At 41.9% G+C, this 15,252-nt stretch overlaps 1 protein-coding gene across 3 annotated transcripts in view; it reads left to right on the top strand.

Moving 5' to 3' along the window:
- The window catches only part of MFSD8 (major facilitator superfamily domain containing 8), a 32,119-nt gene that overhangs the window by 6,051 nt on the left and 10,816 nt on the right, over positions 1 to 15,252 (top strand). For 2 of the 3 annotated variants that reach the window (XM_020988559.2, XM_078148739.1), the window contains exons 2-8: positions 807 to 898; positions 2,421 to 2,464; positions 3,652 to 3,892; positions 5,412 to 5,525; positions 5,953 to 6,097; positions 9,475 to 9,530; positions 12,615 to 12,723. In XM_020988559.2, coding sequence (XP_020844218.1) covers positions 807 to 898; positions 2,421 to 2,464; positions 3,652 to 3,892; positions 5,412 to 5,525; positions 5,953 to 6,097; positions 9,475 to 9,530; positions 12,615 to 12,723 — 801 coding nt within the window. Of the gene's footprint in view, positions 1 to 806; positions 899 to 2,420; positions 2,465 to 3,651; positions 3,893 to 5,411; positions 5,526 to 5,952; positions 6,098 to 9,474; positions 9,531 to 12,614; positions 12,724 to 15,252 lie in introns of those variants that run through there. The other variant, XM_020988560.2, reaches the window with a different exon arrangement.

Here is a 15,252-nt window from a genome sequence, read left to right as displayed (position 1 = left end):
ATATCCTTAGCTGCTGTCTGAGTTTGGGCCTATGATTTCAGGGTTCCTGATGGGGAAATTCCTGCCATCAGTTCTATTTAACTACCATGTTTCAGGAGAGAATTGTGTCTGTAGCAAGTAACATTGGTATAAGAGCAGACGTTTTGCACATTCTACCTGCTGTCCTCTGAAATTGCCCTGGGGGAGCATGATCAGTCTTCCCTGGAAGCCTTTTATGCTGCCTCTGCCACACAGCCCCATTGACTCACAACTGACCCGCAGTTTCAGAGCCCAAACTGTGAATTTTCTGCCACCTGCTGGTGGTTCTTATATGTTTTAATCACTTACAATATTTAGCCCTTTCTGTGTGACAAAAAACTTTGGCGTATTAATAGTTGGAAAACATTTTCACCTTGAGGAAAGTCAAGTTTCTTTAGTCTATATGAAGACACCAATAGCATGTTACTGTTAATTATACTTGGCAACCTGATAAGTGTCAGCATTTTTTGTAACAGTTACTTTGGTAAAATATTACTGCTTTTCCAAATGTTTCCTGTTAGCAAGACAAAAAGATGTGCTGTTGTTGTTAACCTGAATTTCAAAAAGTAAGGTTTATTCCTAGAAGAATCTCTGCCTGTGGAGTTAGAATGCTTTTCCTAGGCTGGTAGACTTCGGGCCTGGAATGGGCTGTCAAGAACATCTAATCCACCCCGCCTTGGTTGACAGTCATTTCCCCATTGTTTCTCTTGTGTCTCCCCTCCTCCCCGCCTTATATACAGTTGGTTACTTTACATAAATGTCATTTTCTCATTTTTCTACATCTCTAGCCAGTGGGATGTTGTGGAAACTGAAGAGCATTATAGGAGTCGGTGGCGTTCCATTCGCATCCTATATCTCACTATGTTTCTCAGTAGCGTAGGTGAGTATTGGGGGATGGGAAGGTAGGAAATGAATCAAGTCCTGTGACCTTTCTCTAAGCTATGGCTTAGGTGGTGAATGAATTTTTTTCTGTTACCAAAATATCAGTTAGGAGTAATGCAAGTGTATAACCATAGGATTAAACATGAAAATGGAAGGGCGGTATTGGGACTGACCACTTGTAAAGTCGTGGTGGGGGTCCCCCATTGTAACCTCTTTGAGTTGTCTTGTGTAATTCTGATGCCTTCACTTGAGACTGCCTTAGAGAATCAGTGGACAAAGGATTTGCTAATCCAATGAGATAACATCTAGGAAATGCTATGCAAACCTTACCATGCTGTGTAAGTGCTAGCCCTGTCTTCTTGCTGAGCTCTGAGCTACAAAGACTAAAAGGAGATGATCTCTGACTTCCCCAGCTCACCTTCTGATGAGGAAGATAACTTCTACACACCCAAGTATAGCAGTAATAGACCATGAGTACAAGGCCCTTTGGGCAGAGAAGACTTGGGGAGGGTGGGACGCACAGAGAGTCAGGAAAGGCAAAGGCGGCTTCTGCAGAAGGTGGTGCTTGAGTCATGGAGAAAAGCAGGCTCCCCAGAGGCAGCAGTCAGGGGAGATGGGGGAGCCAGCAGCCTCAGCTCAGGGCTGCCTGTCCTTTTTTCTGTTCAGGAACAAAGAATCTCTTCTGTCTTGTTGGTCTATTCTATGTTCCAAACAGCAATGTGTGAATATTGGATTTCAGGTAAAGCTAAAAGTAAAGAGAATGCCCAATAATCCAACAAACTTATTTTTACATTAATTTTTATTGGTTTTGTATTTGTTTTTGTGCTGCCTTGGGTCTTTTCTTTTTCTGTTAGTTTGTAACTCAGACCCTTTTTAGAGATATCTGACACAGAGTCATTGGTTTTTTACAGTTACTTCTCTTCCTATCCTAGATGAGTTAATTTTCTTTATCTAGAAGCTTTTCAATTTCATATAATCAAAATGATCTCTTATCTTTTGTGACCGCTTCTATCCCCTATTTGATTAAGAGTTCATCCCCAACCCATAGCTGTGAAAAACTTACATAATCTCTTCTAATTTTTTTAATGGTGCGATCTTTAATAATTAAGGCACCTAGCCTTATTCATTGTAGAGTATGATTTAAGATGTTGATTTAAGCCTGATTTCTGTTACACTGCATTCCACAAAAATCAGCAGCGTTTCTAGCACCATGTTCCAGGTCCTGAGTTCAAATGTGGCCTCAGACCAAACGCTTGACACGTACTAGCAGTGTGACCCTGGGCAAGTCACTTAACTCTAATTGCCTAAAAACAAACAAACAAACAAAAAATAAATCATGCCGCTGGCCACGGGCATAGCTTTTGTGAGCCCCCCTTGGTCCCCTCACTGCCCTGAGAACAGAAGTTCAGTGGAGAAGGTTCATGATGATACTTCAAGTCTGTAGTGCTGTGTACTGTGTTTGAAGGAAAGTGTTGAAGCTAGAACTATAAAATGACATGCTTTTTGTTCACCTTTCACAGGCTTTTCCATTGTAATTATGTCAGTATGGCCATACCTCCAAAAGGTTTGTAAGTCTTCACTCGCTTCCTGCTATTACATGGATCATTAGAATGAGCCTGTCAGTGACTAGGAAAGATTGCCTTTTGTGTCCCTAGTGCCTTCCTCATTCAGTGCTTTGGACAGAGTTGGCACTTAATAAATGTGTTGAATTAATCAGTGTTTGTGAAATTGTATAATCACTTATGTAAGGGAAATTCAGTGGTCTTACTCCTTAAACTGTTCTAGTGCATAACATTGCTAAGATTCAGGAAGTTCATACTAATGATGTGACCTGTGTCTTTAAGTTTCTGTAATTCTTCTGATTTTGTCTATGACCTCCTGTATAGTATACTGTGTTTCTGAAGGTCACCGCTAGCTTAAACCCTCAGCCTCTATCTCAAGTTAAATTTTCCAAACTTTTCTAGGTAGGGACCATTTCCTAATCTTTTATCATTTCCATTGCTGTCTTCTCTGACCTTATCAAACTGTGCACAGGCCCAGATTGTGTATGTATGCTCTGTAGTAAGGCTTGTGGAGTGAGAAGTTTCTGTGTCCCTGACGTATCTCGCTGTAAAGCCTGCCTTGTAATCATCTGCATTTCTGATCACCTCTTCCCTGCCCGAAATTGCAGCAACTGCATTAATTCATCCAGAATTCCCTGGTCTCGTCCATTACATGTCTCTTTTCTTTAGCTGCTTATGTTGCTTGACGTTACTTTGCGCACCCTAAAAGACAAGGCTTCTTGACCATTGTTTCTTGAGTGCGCAGCACTGTGTTGAAAGGCACATGTGATTTTACTCTTGTGGCTTTTAGAGCTCCCAGAAATCAAAGGGCTCAGCATCCTCTTGTCACACAGTGACTTTTCATTTTTTTTAATATTATTTCATGATCAGAAAATAATAATAATCAGCCTTTATATAGCACTTTAAGGTTTGTAAAGCAATTTATGAACATCATCCCCTTTGCTTTCCACCCACCCTGTGAGGTAAGTATGATGGGGCTATTATCCTCATTTTATAGATGGGAAGCTCAGCCAGAAAGGGATTAAGTGATTTTCTTAGGGTCATACATCTAGTACGTGACTGAGTTGAAATTTGGACCCAGGTCTTCCTGACTCCTAAGTCTAGCTCGCTCTCTCTGCTCTGACAAGGTTTAGGTTTTAGATTTGAGGTTAAAAAAATAACTTCTTAATGGGTTGTTTTCTGTTTGCAGATTGATCCCACCGCAGATGCAAGTTTTTTGGGTTGGATTATTGCTTCTTATAGTCTTGGCCAAATGGCAGCTTCACCTATATTTGGCACATGGTCTAATTTTAGGCCAAGGAAAGAACCTCTAGTGATCTCAATCTTCATTTCAGTGGCAGCCAACTGCCTCTATGCTTACGTCCACGTACCTCCCTCCCACAATAAATACTACATGTTGGCTGCTCGTGCACTTGTGGGATTTGGAGCAGGTAATGTACTTGTTCGTATGTCTGTCTTTCTATTGGTCAAGTCTAGACTTACTTTGACATTTAAGCGTCTCCATAATTTGTCCCTGTCAGACCCATCAGACCTTCACTCCTGGGAGTCTTCAAGACAGAGTTTCTTGTCCAGCCAGGGCGGTCACCTCCCTGTTCTCTCTTTTTTTAAGTTTTAAATTTTATTTTAAACTTAAATGTAAAATAAGAAAAGAAAAAAAATTGCCATGTACACAGCAGAACATAAGAGAGGATTCAATATAAAACATTAAATTTCCATTTCAAGAAAACCTATATAGTAAATGCTACACATTGTTGTTTTAGCTGCTCAGCTTTTCTTTGCTTTCTTTTGTTCTGCTCTGCACTTTTTACTTTATTTCTGCCCTCCCCCCAAAGAAGGCTACGATGAAGCTCAGATATATGTAGATATAGATATACACACACACACATTTGTATAAACGTAGATGTCTGTAAACATGCACATATATACATTCATACACATATATGTAAGACCATACTATGCTTATTTATTTCCTCTTGTCATCTGTTTCTCTGAAGGTGGACGGCAACTTCCTTTATAAGTCCAAGTCTTTCCATGTTTTTCTAAATCAGCCACTTCATTTCCTACACCATAGCAGTATTCCAACCCAGTCACATTCTATCTGAGAGATTGTGAAGGTTTTTCCCTAATTTTCTGCAGTCCTTCTGTTTTTTTCCCTGTTCTCTCAATAGAGGATGCTCATTCCCATCTCTGGGCTTGTGCCATTCTTTCTTCTTGGATTTGTATCTCCTCTTTTTCTTCATCCTCTAAGACCCAGCTTCAGTTCTCAGCCCTTCTCCCACTTCTTGATATAATGTCTGCTGTTTTATGTGCATATCTTTTCTTCCAACTAGCTTATAAGCTTCCTGGGGATAGAGATTTTGTCTTATGCGGATTTTGTATCCCTGAGTAGCCCAGTGTTGAAGCTCATGGCAGACACTCAGTCAGTGCTCATTGGGATTATGTTTGGTTTTTTTTCCCCATTTCTTAGATTAAAGCTTCTAGAGGCAGAGGATATGTAGTAGTGACTTAGATTTGTATATTAGTGTAAGGTTTACATACTTGGGCATTTGTTGTAAAATTTGTTATAGCAGCTAGTACCTTACCATTCGTATACTGCATGCTTAGTAAATATTGGATGAACAGAAAAAGGATTGTTTGGTGTCGGTCTAATTGCTGGTCTAATTGTCAAATAATTAATCTTGTACTAAAATTCCACGCTCACATTACTGAAAGGGAATGCAGTGAAGCTCAGAGAATAATAATATTTTAAAATCTTAACCCACCTGATGCGGTAGCACTTCAGTATATGCATGGTAAGCAGTTTCTGTGGACATCAATAGGTAACATCTACTATGCCCATTACCATAACTTCTCTTTTTATAGAATGCTCAGTTAAAATGAATATTGTCAAGTGGAAGATACTTTCTTTTCATTTGGAGTCTTATTTTTTCTTTCTTTTCTTTTTTAAAGGAAATGCAGCAATAGTTAGATCTTATATTGCTGGTGCTACTTCCTTGCAAGAAAGAACCGGTGCCATGGCGAACACCAGCGCTTCCCAGGCCTTGGGCTTTATCCTGGGTCCAGGTAGGTGTCAGTTCGGTATTTGGAGGGAGGAGAAGCAACAAAGTCTTTGTCTGACGTTAAGTTAGGATGACCGCCACCTCTGTCAGTTGTGTTAAATGAAATCCAGTGGCTGACTGACAAGAAATTAAATTTTTTTTAATGTATCATCTAAAGAAAAACCATTCAGCATCCTAACCCTTCACATTTTCTATTATTTTTACACATTCATTAGGAACTTAATGCCCCAATTGTATATGATTAGCCATTACCTGCTTTCTTTTTTGACCCTGCTTTCTTACCACTTTGGGAGGTGCCTGTGTTCTTGTTTCCTGCCATGTATCTTATTTGTTAGAGTCAAATCAGAATACAAAATCAGCTTCTTCGTTTTGACCCTGTCCCTGTCTAGTGTGCATGAGTCATCCAGTAGCATCTTTTTTACTGTGCTAAGTTTTTCAGACATGTTTTGCTCTGATTGGAGAAAAGGGCGTGACGTGGCCAGCCATTGACCTGCAGGTGAACATGTACACGGCCCCCGTTCTACTCGGCGCACTTTTGGGAGTTGTCAATATTGTCTTGATCTTTGCTATGTTAAGGTAATTGAGTAGATATCCTCATGTTGGTGATTGTGTGTGGGGTGCTTTGCCACTGCTGATGGGACGTGTTCTCGTGTGGCTTTCAGCTCCACCTTGTCCACGTTCTTTTCTTCTCCTTCATCTAGCACACACGCGGCTTGTTGCATCTCCCGTTTGTCGGGCGCTTTACACACATTGTCTCATTTGCTTCTCAGGACAGCGCTGGGAGGTGAGGCAGGTAGTGTTTGCCGCAGTAGAAGGTGAGCTCGGCTTGGAATTGAGACTTGGGTTCCAGGGCTGCTTCAGGCTTGTGTTGGGTCACGTTAGTTCTCAGCCTCATTTTCTTGATCTGTATAATCCATACGTGCCTTGTAGCGTCATTGCAAGGAAAGTACTCCCCATGCTACTATAGAAGTGTGAGTTGTTATTGTTAATAGCTGCCAATCTATAGTGGGAAAAGGAAGGTTCTGAAAGACCCTTAGTGCCACAGCTGGCGTGACACCAGTGTTCTTTGTTCTGTGCTGGGCCAGGGGTCCGGAGGGAAGCGGCTCAGACGTAGGCCTCACAGCTTCTCCGGGAGCGAGGCAGTCGCTAGATAGGAGGGGCTCCGTGAACCGAGTGCTCCAGCCTGGGAGAGGGCTCAAAGACCCTCATCTTCCTCTGCCCCTGCTCCCCGTGGTCCTGGCTCTGCCGCCGGGGCCGGGCGGCAGAGCTGTCATAATCCGGTTCCTAAATCTCATCCACAAGTGACAGAGATTGAGATGCTTTACTGTCCTGGTCACCCTACCTTGAATAGTCTCCTGCTTGTCTGTGTTTTTCCTAAAATATGGCACCCAGAGCCAGACACAATACCCTGTGTCTGACTGCGGCAGAGGATGGCATGACTCTCGTCTCCCTGTTCCTGGACACTGGCTTTCTCAAGGCAGCATCAGATATATGACCTTTTAGCTATCATTGCTTGCAGTGTACTAAGACCTCCAGGTCTTTTTCAGATGAAGTGCTCCTCTATCCTGGAGTTGGAAAGATGATTCTTAAATTTCTTTTTAAATTTGGAACATAAAAAAGGATTATTTCCATGTATACAGCAGAACACTCACAAAAGGAGTTGTACACAAAACCATATATCTATTTCATACTGCTTGCTTTTTCTTTTTAAGCATCTAGGTAAATCCCACACGTTAATTCATTTCATAACCATCCTACTTATCTGTATTTCCTTCTGAACTCTGTTCTCTTCTGTGCATTTTTACAAACAAAATGGACATTTTTGATCTCTACTTTAAAACTATTTTTCCCCCATCAAATTGCATCTTTTTAGATTTGACCCAGCCTTCTCACCTCTCAGGATCTTTTTGACTCCTGATGCTAATGTCTAGGATGGACGGTTCTCTTCCTTCTTTGTTACGTCATTTGCAAATCTAATAGGTATACCATCTCTGCCTTGAGCTAATTTATTGATTAAAAATATTAGATAACTGAAGCCAAGGACAGGCCCCTTCAATGCTCAGCAGAGTTAATGATTCATCCCTTCAGCCCGTTCCAGACACATTAATCATCTGCCTTAACACTTACGCGTTTAAAGATTACGCAACAGGTGATTGCTTAAACTTGGGTAGCATATGCCTTCGGCATTCCTGTGATCTGTCGGGAAGCATGAGAGTGTAGTCTGGCCTGATGTCCCCATCATGAAGCCCCACTCACTCAGTTCCTTTGGTTGCCATGTAGAATTTTGCCAAGAATCAAAGTCAAGCTTGTAGTGTTTGCGCTTGCCTGCTTTGAAATTTGAGACTTTGCTTTTCCTTTGCTCTGCCGTAATAATAATAATTCTGTTCTCTTTTGAGAATTCCCTATGTCCACGGTCACATCAGCTCTGTTCTGCGCTGGGCAAGTTCAGTTCTTTGAAGGTAGCTGGGTGCTCTCACTATCTCCCTACTCATCTTTTGTGTCAGTCCTGTGTTTGCTATTTTTGTCCTTTTTAGTCCAGTGATCATCATCCTTAGCAGAGTTAACAGAGAGAATGGGTTGAATAATTCTGCTTTTTCTCCGTCATTCCTTATGATTGTCCCATCCAGCCTAAGTGTTATTCCTGTCTCTTCTTTTATCCTCTCATTTTCCCCCAGAGTAGATTCCTTGAGGGTAACTAGGTGACACATTGGGCCTGAAGTCAGGAAGACTCCTCTTCTTGAATTCAAATCCAGCCTCAGTCAGTTACTAGCTGTATGACCCTGGGCAAGTCACTTAACCCTGTTTGCCTCAGTTTCCTCATTTGTAAAATGACCTGGAGAAGGAAGTGGCAAAACCACTCCAGTATCTTTGCCAAGAAAACCCCAGATGGGTCAAAAAGAGTTGGACACGACTGAAATGATTGGATAGCAACTAGGTTTCTCAAAATAACAAACTCTTAACACTTAGCACAAAGTAACAGTCTTAGCCCTCATTAGCCTCAGCTTATTCTGAGTTTTGGCAGATCTGACATCACTCTTACAGGACAATGACCTGTTTTTATATTTGACCTTTTATTTATACTTTCTTCCATGTCCTCTATAGATCCTTTAAAAATCTAAACTGGTCAGTGAGGGTGCTGTGCATGACATGGAAAATAGTTATCTTTATTTGATATTTATTCACGGATTCTAAAATCATTTATAGTCTACTTTAAAAGACAACAGACAACTCAGAAGATAATTCTGTTATGTGAATTGAATGTGCTAGGGCTCTTAACCTGGGATCCATAAACTTTTTTTTAATAACTACATTTCAGTATAGTTTCCTTTATAATCTCTATGTATTTTATTCAATGCATTTTAAAAGATTATTTTCTTTTTTTTGTTTGTCTTTTTGCTAGGCAGTGGGGTTAAGTGACGATCACGGCTAGTGATTGTTATGTGTCTGAGGCCAGATTTGAACTCGGGTCCTCCTGACTCCAGGGCTGGTGCTCTATCCACTACCCCACCTGACTGCTCCCAAAAGATTATTTTCACTTGAGTTTTATAGGCTTACCTAGCCTGACAAAGGGATCCATGAGATAGAAAAGGTTAAGAACCCCTGCAATGTGCTTTTATTTTATAGTGGGGAAAACATGATGTTGAATGGAAATCAGATTTGTAAGTTATCAGTCATTAACCTTTCATTGACTGGATCTAATTGGTAGTGGTTTACAAATGATTACATCCATTGTCTCTGCGCACCCACAAGGAACTTGGGCCATTTCCCCAGCAAAGTGTTTATATTGTCATGGTATTCTTTAGGAAATAAACTGTTTTCGGTATTACTTACATTTCCTGCACGGATGAAATAATAGGTTAGGATTGTCAAGAAATTTATATGAGCTGCACCAAGAAATGAGTGTTAAGATAATTGTGCTGTGCAGTAACACACTTCATTTTTTTATTTTCAAGGGAACATCGGGTGGATGACTCTGGAAGACAGTATAAAAGCGTTAATTTTGACGAAGGTACTGTTGGATTTATTTAAGAGTTTGTTGAATTGCAGTTAGTTAGTGTTGCTAATGACCTTTGGCTGTCTGGCACTCATCTAGATCGTACTTCTAATTAAAACACGTTGGATCCCTGGGACCACCCTTTGGGACGCTGATGAGGAAGAGGTTGTGGTCAGTGGTGCCCCGGGCTGTGGAAACTCACTGCTGTTCCCCAGTGAAAAGGGCCATGCAGCCGGGTTGGCCCTCTTCCTCAAGTCCCGTCTCCCTTTAAAGCTCAGGGCAGGTACCACCTCCTACAGGCAACCCTCCTGGTGTTCCTCCACCAGCTCCTGCTGTCATTCCTGAAATTTCTTTATGTTCTGTGTGCTTTTCTATTTTCTGATTTGTGTATGTGTTGTTTTCCTTGATTCACCTGTTAGCTCCTTGCAGCAGTAGTGCTTTCATTCTGTCTTTGTCAGATCGACTGATGGATTGATTTGCCCACGTCCACTAGCCCTGTTCTCACAGAGCGAGTTATCCTGACTGGCATCAAAAAAGTGCTCAGGACAGCTTCGTTGGTATTCTTTTCATGCCACCATGCTTCAGGCAGTCGGTCCTTTGCTTTTTAAACACAAGATAGGCTTGTCCAGTCCTTTGCATTCTCGCCATCTAGTGTACACTAGGTCCCTTAGGGCACATACAAGTGTAAGGTATAAATTCTGTCCTCAGGGCAAATGCCACTGGATTTGGAGTACGGTAGTTGGGGTCAAAACCCAGCTTTGCCACTTGCTACCCGAGTGTGTGACCTTGAGCTGGTCACTATCTCTAGGCTTTACTTTTCCTCATCTCTGAAATAACTTGATGATCTTTAAGGGCTCTTCCTCCTCAGTCTGTAATGTTGAAACAAGACTTCTCTGCTAAAATAGGAAATGTTACCATTTTACAAAGTGCAAAACTTAATATAACTAGGGACCCAGGTGCCCGATATAGGTAAGCTATGGGAGGGGAGAAATCGATGTTGATTGGAATCATTGGAGCAGGCAGAGAAAGGATGGCCTGGAAATAGGCCTCGGAAGTGAGGAGGATGAGAAAGAGGTGGGAAGGTGCTTGATGTCCAGTGTAAGTCCCGCTGGCATAGGGCAGGCAAGGGGACCCAGGAGATCAGACTTTGTATTTTAGGAAGGTCATCTTGGCACCTGTGCAGAGGATGGATTAGTGAAGGGAGAGAAGCCAAAATGAAGAAACTTAATGAAGCTGTCAGGAGTCAGATGAGAGTAATCAGGGGAGAGGGTAGCACGTGAGGGGAAAGAAGTTTGGATATTCAGCACAAAGGATTGTGTGAGGCTAGGACAGCTTTTAGGAAAAAGTGCTAAGGAGGATCAGTAGAACAAACAACCTTTCCAAGCAAAATATTTTTGAAGGCTTCGGGGTTAAGTTCCTTCTCAGTGTGGTTTCAGTTGAGACTCACTGAGGAAATTATAAACTAGTTTTTTTCCTTTTATCTTTCATGACAGTAAACATAAAAAATTCTCTGTTTTAGAATATATTAATTTTTAAAATCCCAGACTTATGCAGGCTTGATTCATGAATTTTAAAACCATTTAGGTATTTTATTTTAATGTTAGTTATAGTTGTCATACATCATCATAAAAAAATTCCCCAAAGATCAATGGTTAACCTGCTAAAATGTTTGCACATACACCCCCACCCCTGGTCATCTTCAGGTGTAGTGTCTGCATCAAACAACTGAATCATCATTCAGTTTTATTATTTTTTTTTGCAAAGTTAATCTGAAAAGTATCGAAGCAAATTACTGCCTTATTAAAAACATAGTATAGTGCATATCCTCTGAAAAAAGAATCACAAAGAATGTAGTAAAGTTTCATCAATTAGCAAGAATTATTTTTTTAAAAATGAAAACTGGATTAAATTATGTCTTCTTGTAGAGTTTTGACTGATTTTGATTTAAATCAGAACTATCCTACCTACTTTTCACTTTCAGAATTGATTCAGTCTTTTGATTTCTAAAGTCACTTATCAACCCGTAATGGGGGGAGGGGGATCACACTAGGTAGAGTCAGACAATTAAATTGTAGGCTCCAGGTAGGCTAAGGACAGCATCCTTTATTTTTGACTCGGTGGATTGCTTAGTGAGCATTTATTGAATGAAAAATTTTAAATGTGCTGGTACAAAAATATTTCTTTTCCATTTTTTTTTGCTCATTCTTCTAAGAATGAAGGGGGGGGACCTTCCCTTGTTCCCCCTTTTGTCTTTTCCCACAACCTCTTTAATAATAATGATAGCTGGCATTTACATTGCACTTTGTTGTTTTATTTGATTAATACTAGCCTGGTATAAAATTATTAGTTATTAGGAACAAGTTGTTCTCAATTACACACACTGAGTAGCTCAGTCATGAAGAGAAAATGTGGCCGTGGCCAATAGGACAGCTCCACACAGTTGCTCTCCCCTTTTTACTTTAAAAAAAAAAAACCACCTTCAAACTTAAAAAAATTGTTTTAACAATGTACATCTCTCAGTGTTTTGTATATCTTGGTGACCCTGGAGTTTGAAAGACTGCAGTAGAGCCAAAGCTATCAGGTGTTTGAGTTGGGCCCCAGCGCCAGATTCTGTGTCAGCCAAGTATTGGCCTGGCCAAGCTGGAGGGCTTCATGACCAGGCTGGCTGCAAGGCCAGGACATTTTAGGCCACATCAGGTCAAAGACGGGTTGCAGTCTCCGTTGCTGGAGCATTACCCCCATTTCAGGAATCACAGATCTTTCAAGTATTCATGGAAGTGTGGATATTAGTTTTGTAGGTATTATTGAATTTTAAAGTAAATTTAGTGAAGTTAATGACAGGGAATTTCCTTAATCATTATAGTCTTCATAAAGTCCTTGAGTTCTGATCTTTAATAGCTTAAGGATTTATGTGTGATGATAACATTTAAAAGCTTAAAAAGCATGGCTTACAATGACCTTTTCAAAATCAAGATACTTAGAGATGGAATTTGATAGGGGTTTTCTGTTTATTGTGTCCCTGATAAAGTGGTGTATATAGATAAAGTTACAAAATATGGGAACTGTGGATAACTGAGTTATTCTTGTATTTCTGTGCAGCAAGCACGGATGTAGTTCACGATTCCCAGGAAAGCATTGATCAAGTTGCTGTTGTCACCACCAACATTCTTTTCTTCATCATCCTGTTTATCTTTGCTCTTTTTGAAACGTGAGTTTTATTATTTCTATATCATATTACCTGAATTATCCCGTTTTGTTTATTAGAAGTATGTAAATGGGCCTGCATACCCTTTAAAAGACAGTTTTCTCTGATTATGGAGCGGAAAAAAAAAATACAGGCACTGCAGATTGTGGTATTCAGTAAACAAACACATTTAGGAGAGCAGGGGAACCTGCCATAGTAGTATCTTCTTTATTCGTTCTTTTCTCAATATTTAATACTTGGATAATAAGCATTGAAGTTAATGTCCTGTAGTTTAATGCTGCAGCTTGTAGGGCAAGGCTATTAGCTTTAATATAATTGTGCTCCATATATTCAAAGAATAATTTTCCAGCACTACCACAACCATCTGGGACACCATTGAAACTGGGAAAGGACATTTGGATCTCCCAAAATGGCTTCCACAGAGGATGCTATTCTAATCTACATGGCTTTTTTTGAAGTCTTGTAGTGATTGTATAGAAATATCAATAGCGTTATGTTCCCTGTCACCTTAATATTGCCTTCCTCTAGGTGGAAAGGCAGAGGGTTGCAGGGAGTATTTTCAAGATAGGCATTTTGTCACATGGCAAACTTCATTAAACATATTGTCTTTCCCTCCAATACCCTAACCACTCAGTTCCTCAGCCTACTCACCTCCCATGGGCTACTCCTCCACCCCAGCCACAGCCAAAGACAGTCATACCCTTGATCTTGGTATCATCCACAGATGTACCACCTCCATGTTCAAGAATTCTGAAATCTAGGGCAGCTAGGTGGATAGAGCTCCAGCCTTGGAGTTGGGAGGACCCGAGTTCAAATCTGGCCTCAGACACTTGACACTTACTAGCTGAGTGACCCTGGGCAAGTCATTTAACCCTGATTGCCTCAGCAAAAAGCAAAAAAAAAAAATTCTGAAATCTTATTGACCATAATTGCTTGGCTTTCCACCTTTCTCTGTGCCTTCTGTTACCAAACCCTACTTTTCGTATGCACCTTGACCTCTAGTCCCTTGACCCCTCACTACTCTCACAGGCCACCTCCCTTGCACTAGACACTGTTTTCCTTGTCTTGACTCCTTAGAGAACCAATTCAATTCTGCCCTGGCCTCCTCTCTTGAATTCCTTGCCCCTTCAACATATCGTCAGCTGTGCCCATCCAGGCCTCATCCTTGACCATTCATCACCTTCTCTCCTACACATGTGCTGCTGAGCAAAGGTGGAGAAAATCACCCAGCCGTTTGGACTGGCTGCACTGCATATTTATGTTGCCCAACCTCCCTTGGGCTCTCACTGCGGCTGGGCAGTCCTACCACACCTTTTCATCGCTCCTCAGATCTTCAGTGGCTCTCCCTCTTCTCTTCTCCCTCTCTCAGCTGAGAATCTTGCCTCATAATGTACAGAAAAAACAAGGATGTGCCTCCTTTGTTCATGTCTCACCTGATGAGTGACCTTAGAGCTTGCCAAGATGAATCCCTCATTCAATTCCCTTATTCTATCCTGTCTCCTCTGTCATCCCACTTTCTCACTCATTTTCAGTCTCTCCCTCTTTACAGGCTCTTTCTCTGCTGCCGGCAAACGTGCCCTTTTCTCCCCTATCCTGAGTAAACCCTCTAGATCCTTCTATCCCCTTTAAATGTTGTCCTTTATCTCTCCTGCCCTTTGTAGCGAAGCTCAGAAAGGCTGTCACAACAGGTGCCTCTTCTTTCCTTCCTGTCTCTTCCCTTCTTTTCCCTCTCTTCTCAGCCCCTTACAGCCTGACTTCTGGCCTTATCACTCCACCCAGACTGCTCTCTGCAGGTGCCTGTGATCCCTCTGTTGCCAGATGCAGCGGCCTTTTCTCGGTCCTCATTCTCCTTAGGCTCTCTGCGGGCTTTGGCACTGTTGAGCACCTGCTCCTCGTGGGTGCTCTCTTCTCTCCTGGTTCTCCTCCTCTGTCTCCTGTGCTGGGTCATCCTCCAGATCACCCCCTCTAACTGTTGTGTCGCCCATAGCTCCGTCCTGGTTCATCTTCTCTTCTCCCTCAGCCCCCGTGGATTGAACTGCAGTCTCTAATGCTGATGATTTCCAGCTCTGCCGATGCTGCCCCGACCTCTCTGCCTACCTCCAACGAGATGTTCAGGAGGTGTCTCTAACTCACCATGTCCAGAATGGAACTCATTATCTTTCCCCATTAAACTTGACTACCACCACCTTCCCTGTTACTGTAGAGGACAGCACCATCCTCCCAGTCCCTCCGGCTGTCTCAATCTCGAGGCCTGTCGTTTTCACCTCTGCATTATCTCCTGAACCCGTCCCCTTTCCTCCTGTTTCGCCGCGCCCGCCCTGGTGCAGGCCCCGTCACCTCATGCCTGGACTGTTGCAGTAGCTGCTAAGGGTCTGCCTGTCTCAAGTCTCTCTGCTGCACTCCAGCCTCCATTCAGCCACCAAAGTGATTTTCCTAAAGCACAGGCCCCGTCATGTCACCCCCCCCCAATTCAGTCGACTCTGGTGACTTCCTCTTGCCTCCAAGATCAAGTACAAAATGTTGGCATTGGGG

Source organism: Phascolarctos cinereus, unplaced genomic scaffold (assembly GCF_003287225.1).
Source record: "Phascolarctos cinereus isolate Bilbo 61053 unplaced genomic scaffold, phaCin_HiC Scaffold_9;HRSCAF=440, whole genome shotgun sequence".
In the NCBI taxonomy this organism is placed as follows: Eukaryota; Metazoa; Chordata; class Mammalia; order Diprotodontia; family Phascolarctidae; genus Phascolarctos; species Phascolarctos cinereus.
Note: the sequence above shows the minus strand (reverse complement) of the source record. Positions and strands in the feature narration are given on the sequence as shown.